We start from the raw sequence: 13,580 nt of genomic DNA on the forward strand, positions 1-13,580 counted from the left end.
TTCGGAGGAAATGTGGAAGCCACTAAGCCTTGTGCTGTGGTATTCCACAATAATATGGTGGGAGGGCTCGTCGCTAGTGCAGATCGGGCAGTGAGATTCCACCCTCTCATGTGCAATCAACAGACAAAATATAAGAAAAGAGCACAAAGAAAGAGGCGTCTACTGACCTGGCTGTGCGTTGGTGGTCACAAAACACGTCACATGAAGGACGTGTGCTAAATCTGCATCAGTACAGCAGCGGACACTCGACATCGCTTTCCTACTATGATTATCCTGTGTTTCCGTGTTTCTGTTACACGTAATAATATTCTTTTTTCTTTTTGAAAAAAATTCAATGTTTTTGATTTTTCCAGTGCGGTCAACGTAACACTAAGGAGGTGGGGGGCTACTTAAGGTCATGCTATGAGTTGCAGCAACCTGATAGTTTAAAGTCCAAGGCCATAGCCATTGCCCCATACTACCTTGTAGTATACAAAAATGGATGCCATCTTATAATCTCGTAAAAGTTTCTTCCTGTTATTTTTCTGCCAATTTGTCTACTGTCTGTTTGTTAGCAGTAAAGTACGAAGGCCGATGAAATCAGCCACTCACACTCATGCCAACTGGCCAACTCAACATAAAATATTTCACTGAGGAGTTGGCTTCTTAATCAATGACAGAAATGGAACTGCCCGAGTATCTCTTCTCCTGCCTGTTCCAATCGGGTACACTTGCAGTTGTGGGAGATGCCCGCTGTATTTGGTCGCGTGAAGGTTTACTGCGGTATAAATAGGTGTGTAGCAAAAAGTGCGATCAAGATGTTAGCCCCCTAAGCACTGTTCACAATGCGGCAACTGTCGAGGTTTGTTTCGGAGGAAATGTGGAAGCCACTAAGCCTTGTGCTGTGGTATCCTACAACGTAACGGTAGGGGGGGGGCTTGTCGATAGTGCAGATTGGGCAGTGAGATTCCACCCTCTCATGTGCAATCAACAGACAAAATATAAGAAAAGTGCACAAAGAAAGAGGCGTCTACTGACCTGGCTGTGCGTTGGTGGTCACAAAACACGTCACATGAAGGACGTGTGCTAAATCTGCATCAGTACAGCAGCGGACGCTCAACATCCTTTTCCTGCTATGATTATCCTGACATTTGGAAATTCCGTGTTTCTGTTACACGTAATAACACTCTTTTTCTTTTTGATTTTTCCAGGGGGGTAAGCGTACCGCTAAGGGGGGCTACTTAAGGTCACACTATGAATCACAGACAAGGACTGAAACAGCAATCTGGGCCATGGCCATTGCCCCATACTGTCTTGTAGTATACCAAAACAGATGCCATCTTATAACCTTGTAAAATTTTCTTCCTGTTATTTTTCTGCCAATTTGTCTACTGTCTGTCTGTCAGTAAAGTACGAAGGCCGATGAAATCAGCCACTCACACTCATGCCAACTGGCCGACTCAACATAAAATATTTCACTGAGGAGTTGCCTTCTTAATGCTCTGCGGATAATCAATGACAGAAATGGAACTGCCTGAGTTTCTCTTCTCCCGCCTTTGCCAATCGGATACACTTGCAGTTGTGTGCCATTTGCGCTACTTAATGGATCAATAAGCAGATTATTTTACCGCGCTGACCTCAATGAGATGGTCTTTGTAGTGTTAACCCTTTCATACGCCTCGTTCCTGTGGGCCTACTGTTCATGTATTATTGGGCAGCTCAGAGTACATTTGGATTAGTGACTTGTCACCTGCTAAGCTTTGGAAAGAAAAATATGGGCAAAAAAAAAAAAAAGAAATGAAATATAATACATAAATGGAGCTGCAAATCCTCTACAAAGTTAATCCTTTAATAATTACTTGACTGTAGCTTTAGACTGATCTGTGTAGGCCTCTTAATGTAAAACGCTTCCTGCCATTAATGCAATGCCCAACTTGCCACTTGACCACGCTAAGCCATTATGTAGGCCTTAAAACAGGGCAGCTCATCCTCACGTTACCATATTTCAGTAATCTGCGTTAAGTCCAGAAACAGGTGCCCATTACCTGCAGTAAAGCCCCCTGATCACCACAAGTTCAAAGATACCAACGTCTTCCTTCTATAAGAAGGTGCTTCTTTACAATATTAGCCACCTCAATGAAAGGATAAGCGTCCTTATAGCGTGTGTCTCTTAAACTTAAAAGCAGTGGTGAGGCGGCCATCTGCTGTTATGCACCTAAAATATGGAATAGCTGACTGATAGAAACTCGCCAGGGTAATACGGTGGAGCAATTAAAAAAAACTGCTAAAACCCCGTTATTTTAATTTGGGTGTTCTTATAGCTTCATTTTAGTGTAACCCTGATATTCTGTATTTGCATTTAATTATCATTTTTATCATGACATCACAATACACTTATCCCCTATTTCTGCTGCTGTTCTTTTTCCCGTTGTCACCACCACCTGATCAGGGCACCATGCAGTCCCTACATTGATGGGTTGAAGGACAGTGGTCCACATGACCATCATCATCATCTGATTCTTCCATGTGAAGCCTGTAAACCATGAGGACTGATTGAGATCATTGATGTTAGGTAGAATGCCCAGTGGGGGCTGACCGGGTGGTCTCTTGGCCTTGGGACCCCTGCAGATTTTTTTTTTCTCTATCCCTCTGGAGTTTCTTTTTTTTTTTTGTTTTGTTTTTTCTGTCCTCCTGGCCATTTGACCCTACTTTATTCTTTGTTACTTAGTATTGCCTAATCTTATTTTTATATTTTTCTTTTTTCATTCTTCATCTTGTAAAGCACTTAATTTGTATGAAAATGTGCTACATAAATAAATGTTGTTGTTGTGTCTCTGTATCTGTGAGTCTGCCCAGTTGCTATGTCTCTGTCATTCCAACAGGTGGCACATTACAAACATTAACACTGCTTTTATGAATCCCATACTAAAAGGTAAATAACTGAGACATATGCATTGCATTCGGCATTCCAGAAGATGTTGCATCACAAATATTAACACCACTCTTACGAATCCCATATCAGTGGTATATAAACAGAGACATATGCATTGTATTAGCTATTCCAACAGATGGTTCATCACAAATATTAAAACTACTCCTATGAATCCCAAACCAAATGGTATATAAACAGAGACATATGCATTGCATTTGCTATTCCAACAGATGGTTCATCACAAATATTAACACTACTCCTATGAATCCCATACCAAGTGGTATATAAACAGAGACATGTGTATTGCATTTGCTATTCCAACAGATGGTTCATCACAAATATTAACACTACTCCTATGAATCCCATACCAAGTGGTATATAAACAGAGACATGTGTATTGCATTTGCTATTCCAACAGATGGTGCATCACAAATATTAAAACTGCTTAACCAATCCTACATCAAACGGTAAATAACTGAGACATGTGCATTGCATTTGTCATTCCAACAGATGACTCTTCACAAACATTAACGCTGCTTTAACGAATCGCATACCAAATGTTAAATACAAAGAGACATACGCACTGCATTTGTCAATCCGACAGATGGCACATCACAGACATTTACACTGCTTTTACGAATCCTGTACGATAATGGCAAATAACTGAGACATGTGCGTTGCATTTGTTATTCCAACAGATGGCGCATCACAAATATTAACACCACTCCTACGAATCCCATATCAAGTGGTATATAAACAGAGACATATGCATTGCATTTGCTATTCCAACAGATGGTTCATCACAAATATTAACCCACTCCTACGAATCCCATACCAAGTGGTATATAAACAGAGACATGTGTATTGTATTTGCTATTCCAACAGATGGTGCATCACAAATATTAACACTGTTTTAACCAATCCTACATCAAACGGTAAATAACTGAGACATGTGCATTGCATTTGTCATTCCAACAGATGGCTCTTCACAAACATTAACGCTGCTTTAACGAATCGCATACCAAATGTTAAATACAAAGAGACATACGCATTGCATTTGTCAATCCGACAGATGGCACATCACAGACATTAACACTGCTTTTACGAATCCTGTACGATAATGGCAAATAACTGAGACATGTGCGTTGCATTGTGCACTGCACATGTTAATGCTGAGATCTGCGTTGATTATTCAATTTCAACATGTCTTAGAGGGGTTGTAAAGCTAATTTTTATTACATTTGCAAAAAGTTCCAAAATCCTGTTTTTATGTTGTCATTCTGGTGTAGTGAGTGTAGCATAAAATGGCAGCATAACAAAATGTGAAAACAGTGCAGGGGTTTGAGTCCATTGGATCTATATATCTATCATTTCGTACCTTTCTATTCTCCTCTCTTTCACACTATTTATTGTAGTGCTTTTTAGCAATATTTTCCTTCTTTTTTTCAATGTGCTTTTCCATGTGTTCTGGTTATTTAATCTATTATTTTATTAATTAGTGGCTCTAATGCTGAAGTAGTTGCAACCATTTGTCATTCAGTGCTGTTTACCCGGGTGTCGGTTCTGCTAGTTTTTAATTGTCATTATTAGGATACCGTGAAAGGAGCAAACAACATCAAAAAGGATCAAAAAAAAAAAAAAAATAGGAGTTAAGCAATAAGAGCAAATTGTAAACGTCTTGTAAATGTAAAAATCATACTGCTGTGCTTTACTCAAAGCAGGATAACACAGGAGTAAAAAAGGCCAGGTAATTAAATGAGATGATGACTCTGTTATTATTTTCGAGACGCCTTCTTCGCCTCCTGTCCGGTTTTATACTTGTCACCATTGAAGGCGACTCTCTTAGCACAACTCATACTCCTTTACTCCTCCTCATGTGTCTCACACTTCCTGTTTCATCGTGACGGCAAAACCAGACTGACCAATCACACCGACGCCAAACTGACCAATCAGATTGATCAGAGGGACTGCACACAAAGACCTTAGTGTTTTATTATTGTAGCGGATGATTATCACTGATTGTGAATTTGGTGGGAATGAAAACCTGCAGCCACGGTGTGTCCCCAGCGTCGAGTTTGTGAACCGTTGGTGTAAAATATTCTTTAAATGTGATTTAATGTTTCATAATGTTCCCCACATCTCCCAGTGTACCTCTTTAACGGCTTTTGACCACAACCTGTGAAAGTTTTCCCTTTGTAAACATTCAACTTGCTTTTCAAACATATTAACAATCGTAACTTTTGCACTTACCTATTCGTAGTTCAAAGTTATTGAAAGAATGCTTGTTAATCTCTTGAATGCTCTCATTCAGCGCAATGGTGAAGTCTGCCAAAGCACACAGATGGCCCCATTTATCTTCACACTGCTGTGGTAATGAGAACAAAGACACAAAACCTGAGCCATTTATGGGTAATGAGCCTTCATTTGTTAATCCAGTGCTCTGAACACACAATCCATTTTTACTAACTGGCTGTTATTATCCGGTGAAACGACAGACAAACTTAAAAAAAAAACAAAACAGATAAAGATGAAGAATTCAAGTCCATACATTGAAGACAATCCAAGGTGTATTTGTATGCGGTCTTCAGATTCCGTCACTCTTTTCACTTTTTGTTCTGCGCTAAAATCATTTCAATTCGTTTTTTTTTTTTCCCCCTCATCAAATGTCACTCAGTACCCAAGAAGGATGAGGTGGAAACAGATTTTTAGAAAGTATTGCTAATTTATTGAACTTGCCCATTGACACACGCACCGTATTCAGACCCTCTGAGGTGACACCTGAAATTTGCCTCCATACTAGTGATGTTTCTATACCTTGTCTTGGAGTCCGCCTGTGGTGAATTCAGTCACTTGGAGGCTCCGCCCACATTCATGAATATTGACCACTTACCATAACGTGGTACACTGCACAGAAAAAGTCAAAAGTTTTTTTTGCATCATAATATTATTTTACCCACTAGCACAGAATATTTTCAGAATATTGTCCTGAGTGTTATTTGGGCTGAACACTGAATATCCACTTTAATAAAAGGATACGTGTCTGTGTGTCCGTCCGGTTGCTATGACTCTCTCACTCCAAAAGATGGCACATCAAAAATATTTTTAGTTATACAATGCATTGCATTTGTCATTCCAACAGGTGGCGCCTCACATACATTAACACTGCTTTTATGAATCCTATACCAAAACGCATATAACAGACATATGCATTACATGGTGCATTGCAAACATTAATACTGAGGTCTACGTTGATTGCTTAGATTTCAATTTATCTTAGATGGGTAGCACAACTAGTCTATATTTATAAAATGCTAGGGCAGAGTTTCTCAACCTTTAAGTATTTGCGACCCGAGTTTTCATAACAGTTTTAATCGCACCCCCTCTAACACTTTTTTTGAAATGTAGATTTTATTATACCTACTTAACTTTTATCGACATTTATCTAACTCTATATTTATTGTATCAGAATGTACTTTAAAATGTTAATTTGTTTTGGTTTCAACAGATTTTTTTTCATGTTTTTGATTCTTGTTTTCTTGTTTTTCACATCTTCGCGGCCCCCTTTTTGTTACTTTGCGCCCCCTAGGGGGGTCCGCCCCACAGGTTGAGGACCACTGTGCTAGGGATTTGTGTTCTCCAGTTATATGATTACTTGCAAACTACTGGAGCTAAAACATGGATTTTTGCCTTAATCTCAAACTTATGATTTGACACATTATGTTGTAGGAATTTAAATGCATTGCATTTGTCATTCCAACAGATGGTGCATCACAAACATTAACACTGCTTTTATGAATCCCATACCAAATGGCACATAGCAGAGATGCATGCATTGCATTTGTCATTCCAACAGATGACACCTCACAAGTATTTATAGTAATGAAATCCATTGCATTTGTCATTCCAACAGATGGTGCATCACAAACATTAACACTGCTATTATGAATCTCATACCAAATGGCATATAGCAGAGAAACATGCATTGTATTTGTCATTCCAACAGATGGTGCACTAAAGCTGTTTTTACAAACCCCATACCATATGGTATGGTGCACTGCAACCATTAATGTTGTTTAGTTAGATTTCATCCCATCTCAGATGGGTAGCACAGCTAGTTGCATCATAACAGCTTGTCCTGAAAAACATTCAGGGTTAACCGTCTTTACACAGAATTCTGAGCCCGAGAAACGGCAAAGGGAGTTAAGGACACACTACACGGACATGCTTGCTGTCAAAATGATCTCTCGTTGCCTTGCACTGTGTTTGTTATCTGAAGATTCAGAATGCAGACACTAGTCTTGTGCTTGTCTTGGTGTGAAGTTTTTGATTGATGTTATTTCTTTCTTTTGCTTTAATTATGCAATCAGGAACTCAATGAACAATTATTGGTGGCCGGGCTGCCAGCACACCCTGTATTTAAAGCAATCAGTAGGCCTGTGTGTTTTAAGATGGCTGTGTTCATTTCCATAATGCAGCCTTCATTGCTGGAATCGAGTCTCTCAGTAGGAGTGGTATCTATGGTCGTAAATGTGAGAAAAATTTAAATTACATTTCTATGGAATATTTCAATCAAGGACAATAGAAAAGAGTTGAGTCATGCATTATTAAGAAAAAAAAAAGTTAGTTTAGAGAGAAGAATGTCAGCAAAAGCAACAAGCTGGTCATAGACATCAGGAAGCAGAAGGAAGACCACCATAAAGTCCAGATTAATGGAGTGATGCAGTGACGGTGGTCCTAATAGAAGTTCCTCCCATCTCCACACAGATTCACTGAAGCTCAGAGGTTCCTGGTAACCTCTCTTTCTAAGGCCCTTCTCCCTTGAGTGCTCTGTTTGGCCAGGTTGCCACCTGTTGGAAATGTTGTGGTTACTCCAAACTTGTTATATTTAAGTCCCTCACAGCTCCGCCCGTGTAGAAGTGAAAGAGGACAGTGAGGAGGGCCCTTCCCGGCATCCCACTCCTGACGTCACGCTAAAGCCCCCCCCCTCAGCCCGCAGCCTCTGTCTCGGATTAGCGCGAATATAATAACTCCTGCAAGTGAACTACGATTCATAGTGCGACGAGCTTAGTCACAAAATTTCAAGTAAATTCAAGAAAGAAGCCCGATTTAAATCCGTTAAGTAGTTCTCTTGTGAAAAGCGAACAGACAGACAGACAGACAGACGTTGGATTTTCTTACCACACTTATATTAACGTCACCTGTTTGTTGTCTGGTACAAATCTTGTAATTGATATTTAATCCACTTCCTATTGTCCAAATGACTTGAAATTTTGCACACTTACTCACTTCCGATCACAATACATGAATCAATAATCAGTTTCACTAACTGATCAATAAATCCATATTAATTAAGAAATTAAATTTTCATATGAAGAATAGTTCAAAATTTCACCAATAGATGGCCACAGTAACGGATAGAAATATTATCCAATTTATGCGTCTTGTATGAAGATGTGTGCATATAAATGTCAAAGGAAGTGTTAAAATATTGATTACAAAGTTATACTAAAACAAACCCAAGACTAAAAAGTTGAAAATAATATATATATGTATAAAAACCATGCTTATATTAAGTTAAAAAGTGTACTAAAAAGTAAAAGATAAGCCTCTCATACATCACTCGTAAAATTAAAGCATGGGCGCTTTTCATCAATCAATCACTTTTTAACTTAATATAAGCATGGTTTTTAAAAAGTATTTATATATATTACTAGGGGGCCCCACCCCCTGCTTGCTTCGCTCGCCCACCCCCGGGTTTGTTTTACCGGGTATATAATTTAAAGAGATTGTTATTTTCATGGTAATTGTTACATATGCATTATTTTCACTTTTACTCTTATAAAACAATATTTGTCCTTCATTTCCAGCCCTGGGCATGATTAAATCTCTTTCTCGCAGGACGTATAAATGCCGCTCGCGTTGTGAAGGGGGGCCGGCTGAACGCACGCTAAGGAGATGCCGTCAGATCATCTGCTGTCTTTCTGCTGCTACTGTTGGCGAGCTGCGTGTTCTACTTGTCGCGCAGCGTGTCAATCATTTAAAAGCCTGTACAGCAGCTGTCCTTTTGCCACTTCACGTCTTTGCCGCTCGCGTTATGAATGGGGTTTGAACGCACGCTAAGGAGAAGCGGTCGGATCATCTGCTGGCTTGCTGCTGCTGCTGCTGGTGAGCTGCGTAATCTGCTTGTCATGCTGCGCGTCGATCATTTAAAAGCCTGTATAGCAGCTGTTCTTTTGCCAATTCGCGTCTCTGCCACTCGCGTCATGGATGGGGCTAAGGAGAAGCGGTCGGATCATCTGCTGGCTTGTTGCTGCTGCTGCTGGTGAGCAGCATGTTCTGTGTGTTCTACTTGTCGTTGTTTTAAGAGTTGGGAGCACATGACGTGTGTCTACCAAAAGCATTCCAACAACTGCTAGGTTAGATGTCTGTGCACTTGTTTTAAATGTCGTCTCACTGCCTTGTCTCGCAGGACGTCAGATTGTCTTCCTAGAAGATCACGTCTCGTCTCCCTCCCAAGATTTGTTTTTTTTTTTAATAATAAGAGAGATTACGGAGGCCACTGTGCTTTTGGGGACCTACAATGCTGCTGAGTTTTTTGTTGCCTTCCCCAGATCTGTACCTTGACACCATCCCATCTCTACGTGCTGCAGGTAATTCGTTTGACCTGACGGCTTGGTCTTTGCTCAACTGTGGGACCTCCTATGGACAGGTGGACGCCTTACCTGATCAGTCCAACCAACTGAAGTGACCACAGGTGGACTCCAAAGAAGGTGGAGAAACATCTCCGTGAAGATCAACAGAGTGGGATGACCCTGAGCCTGACATCAAGTGTCACAGCAAAGGGTCTGAAGATGTGTGTCGATGGGATAGCCCCCAGTCTTTTATTTTGAAAACATTTACAAAAATTCCTTTAAATCCAGTTTTCACTTTGTTGTACTGGGGTATTGAGTGTTGTTTGCAGTGGGGGAAAAAAATGAATTTTAATAATTTTAGAATAAGACAGGAAATACAGGTGCATCTCAATAAATTAGAATATCATTGAAAACTTAATTTATTTAAATAATTCAATTCAAAAAGTCAGTCAGTCGTTTTCCAACCCGCTATATCCGAACACAGGGTCGCGGGGGTCTGCTGGAGCCGATCCCAGCCAGCACAGGGTGCAAGGCAGGAATAAACCTCAGGCAGGGCGCCAGCCCACCACAGGGCACACACACACACACCAAGAACACACTAGGGACAAATTAGGATCGCCAGTGCACCTAACCTGCATGTCTTTGGACTGTGGGAGGAAACCCACGCAGACACGGGGAGAACATGCAAGCGAACCCGGGTCTCCTCACTGCGAGGCAGCAGTGCTACCCACTGCGTCACCCACAGAGAATTCTTCCAGACTTATTTCATTCACACAAGTTGAAGGAAGTGGAACTTTAATACGTAACAGCACTGCGATTCTTAGGTGGGCAAGCCCTTCAGTTACCTGTTTCTCAGGGGACAGTCCTGATACAGCCATGTAGGTACTGCCGATTGTTTTAATTTTCTCAATATCTTGAAATCGATCTTCACCTAGCAACTTAAAAAAGGGAGAACAATTAAATCATGACATTTTTTTCTTTAAAATCAAGCTGACTTTCATTAATCATGTCACACAGACACAGTGACAGATGTGGAGGCGGCCTACTGGTGGCACACAGGAACAGGTGTCTGGCCGAAAGAGTGTGAGCGTCAATGAGTCACAATTCGGAAGTCTGACTCAGAGTTGCATTATCATTAGGGAAGTGACAGAAAAACCAGACAAGATATTAAAAAAGTGAATATCTATAATGAACTGGCATACTATATAGCGCCTTTCACAAAGCACAGGTCTCTGCCCATAACAGTCTGAGCACATATGAGTCACAATACAGAAGTCTGACTTGTATGATCATAAGGTAAGGGACATAAAAATAAGATGATATTTAAAAAAAAAAGAGCCTGAATATTTATGAGGAAAATGTCACACTATATAGTGCCTTTCACAAAGCATAGATGTCTGCCCATAACAGTGTGAACTTGTATCTGTCACAATTCAGAATCCTAATTAGAGAAATGATATACGGACAAGATGATAAAAATAGAAAAAAGAAAAAGCTGAATATTTAAAATGAAAATATCATATTATATATAGTAGTGCCTTTCACAAAGCGTAGGTGTCAGTATGGATGAGTCACAATATGAAAGTCTAACTCAGACTTGTATTAGTACTTCGAGTAGTAAGAAAAGCACTATATAAATGTAAATAATAATAATAATAATTATTATTATTATTATCATTAGGGAAGTGACATAAAGACAAAATCCAGCCATCCATTATCCAATCCGCCATATCCTAACTACAGGGTCACAGGGGTCTGCTGTAGCCAATCCCAGTCAACACAGGGTGCAAGGCAGGAAACAAACCCCAGGGCAGGGTGCCAACCCACTGCAGGACACACACACACACACCCACCGAAACACACCAAGCACACACTAGGAACAATTTAGAATCACCGATGCACCTAACCTGCATGTCTTTGGGAGGAAACCCACGCAGACACGGGGAGAACATGCAAACTCCACGCAGGAAGGACCCAGGAAGTGAACCCAGAACTCCTTACTGTGAGGCAGCAGCACTACCACTGTGCCACCATGCTGCCCCAAAATGAGAAATTTTTAAGAAAATGCCATGTTATATAGAGGAGATGACACAAACATAACTGCAGAATCTGTATACCAGGATATCCATCAGTGCTTAATAAGAGAAGAGAAGAAAAGGAAAGGCGTATCCAATTTCTAATTACCTCATCAAAGTCGGCAATGATTTCGTTCAGAAGGCGTAAACACTCCACTCCTTGATTGTTCATTTCGGTTTGTGAGTAGAAGTCGGCAAATCCTGGGATGGAGGCGAACATCACGCCGACTGCGTCGTACGACTGAGAATACAACTCCTGGAAGTCAAAGGTCACTCGGTGAAGTTAGACTACAAAGTTCACAAAAAGTCTGCTAACAGCAATTTTTTTTCATTCCAACAGGTGGCACGTGACACACTTTTGTAGCGATAGCACGCAATACATTTTTCATTTCAAACAGGTGGAGCATTACAAACATTTGCAGTGATAAAATGCAATGCAATTTTCATTCCAACTGGTGGTGAATTATAACTCATATTAATAAAATGCATTGCATTTTTCAGTCCAACTTGTGATGCATTATAACATCTTGTAGTAATAAGATGCATTGCATTTTTCATCCCAACAGATGGTGCATTAGCACTGCTATTACAAATCACATACCAAATGTCATGTTACAGTGACACAGCACCCAGACAGACACACAGATGCACAGACACTCGTCCTTTTATTAAGGTGGATATCCACCTTAATATCCTTGTCTTTCAGACCTTTTCCAGTAATAATAATAACAATAATAATAATAATAATAATAATTCATTACATTTACATAGCGCTTTTCTCAGTACTCAAAGCGCTATCCACACAGGGAGGAACTGGGAAGCAAACCCACAATCTTCCACAAAGCAGCAGCACTACTACTGTGCCATCTGTGAGGATGTCCCAGTCCCTTATGACAAGTGACAAGTGACGTTTTGCATGAAAATAAATGTGCAGCAAAACTTGATGCTTTGTTTTGCAATATAATTTGAGAAATAAATGGCATTTCACAGCCAGCGAAACTCATGCCATTGCCAGGCGTAATTTTAGCTCATCTGCAACTTTTTTCTCCATAAGCAAAAGCACATCACAGCTTATTGTGGTGCGGAGCGTGGAAAATAGTCGGCAGATGGAGAGCAAGAACCTGTGAGCACTGCAGAGGAACTTCTTCTTGGCTATAATTCAATGGCCAAGCTTGGATTATTCTGGGCAAAGTGGGCACTGATGAACTTTTGAAACAAATTTATGAGCAAAATTCCTCAAATTGTCCATGAAATGATAGGCCGCTTTTTCACTCGCCACTATTCATGAGTTTTCTTTTGCCTTGCTATCCCAATCAACTTGTATTCCTTCTGTCTTTCCTGAATGATTTATAGCTCCCTACACATAGCTGCCCCAATCTGACCTGTCCTTTTTGTTATATTGGACTACTGATTTCATTTCTTTCTGTTTTCCCTTTTCTCATATTTTGAGATTTGGCACCTTAATTGGGATGTTTTTTTTTTTGCCACGGAATAAAATTCCCTTTATTTTTTTTATAAGAATCAACTTATGGAACCGTTTTTTGACTTTCATTTTTGTCTCGTGATTTGGCTACGTTTGCAGCCCAGCTTTCCACCCATTTTGACCGTAACAGTTCATATATCATGCTGATCATATCTGTGGAATCTTCTTCACATTTATTGACACAAAAGTTTTCCGCACCTCATTGTCTCGATCTTTTTCCAGGAAGTGTCGGGCAACATGACTGGGCAAAATATTCCGCAGCATATTCTCATTGTGTTCTCTCAGCTCCTTCATTTCGTTTATTTCTTCTTTAGCTTGAACCCTCCAGAGGAAGTCTAGTCGTGCGGTGTATTCCAACTAAATGGGAAAGCAAAAAAGTCAGTCATGGTAAGTACGATGGACATTTTTCAAAGTGACCAGAGTGGGCCACACAGTATACGCTGTCCGTCCTCATTATCTGTGTGTGTGTGGGGGGTCAC

The 13,580-nt window shown here is 40.3% G+C and overlaps 1 protein-coding gene across 2 annotated transcripts in view; it reads right to left on the minus strand.

The window, feature by feature from the left end:
* The window catches only part of adcy8 (adenylate cyclase 8 (brain)), a 330,936-nt gene that overhangs the window by 4,138 nt on the left and 313,218 nt on the right, over window positions 1-13,580 (minus strand). For both annotated transcript variants that reach the window (XM_039753982.1, XM_039753981.1), the window contains 4 exons: window positions 13,300-13,458; window positions 11,728-11,874; window positions 10,389-10,481; window positions 5,162-5,276 (listed from right to left, as the gene is read on the minus strand). In XM_039753982.1, coding sequence (XP_039609916.1) covers window positions 5,162-5,276; window positions 10,389-10,481; window positions 11,728-11,874; window positions 13,300-13,458 — 514 coding nt within the window. The remainder of the gene's footprint in view (window positions 1-5,161; window positions 5,277-10,388; window positions 10,482-11,727; window positions 11,875-13,299; window positions 13,459-13,580) is intronic.

The sequence above is a fragment of the Polypterus senegalus genome, chromosome 5, assembly GCF_016835505.1.
Source record: "Polypterus senegalus isolate Bchr_013 chromosome 5, ASM1683550v1, whole genome shotgun sequence".
Lineage (NCBI taxonomy): Eukaryota > Metazoa > Chordata > Cladistia > Polypteriformes > Polypteridae > Polypterus > Polypterus senegalus.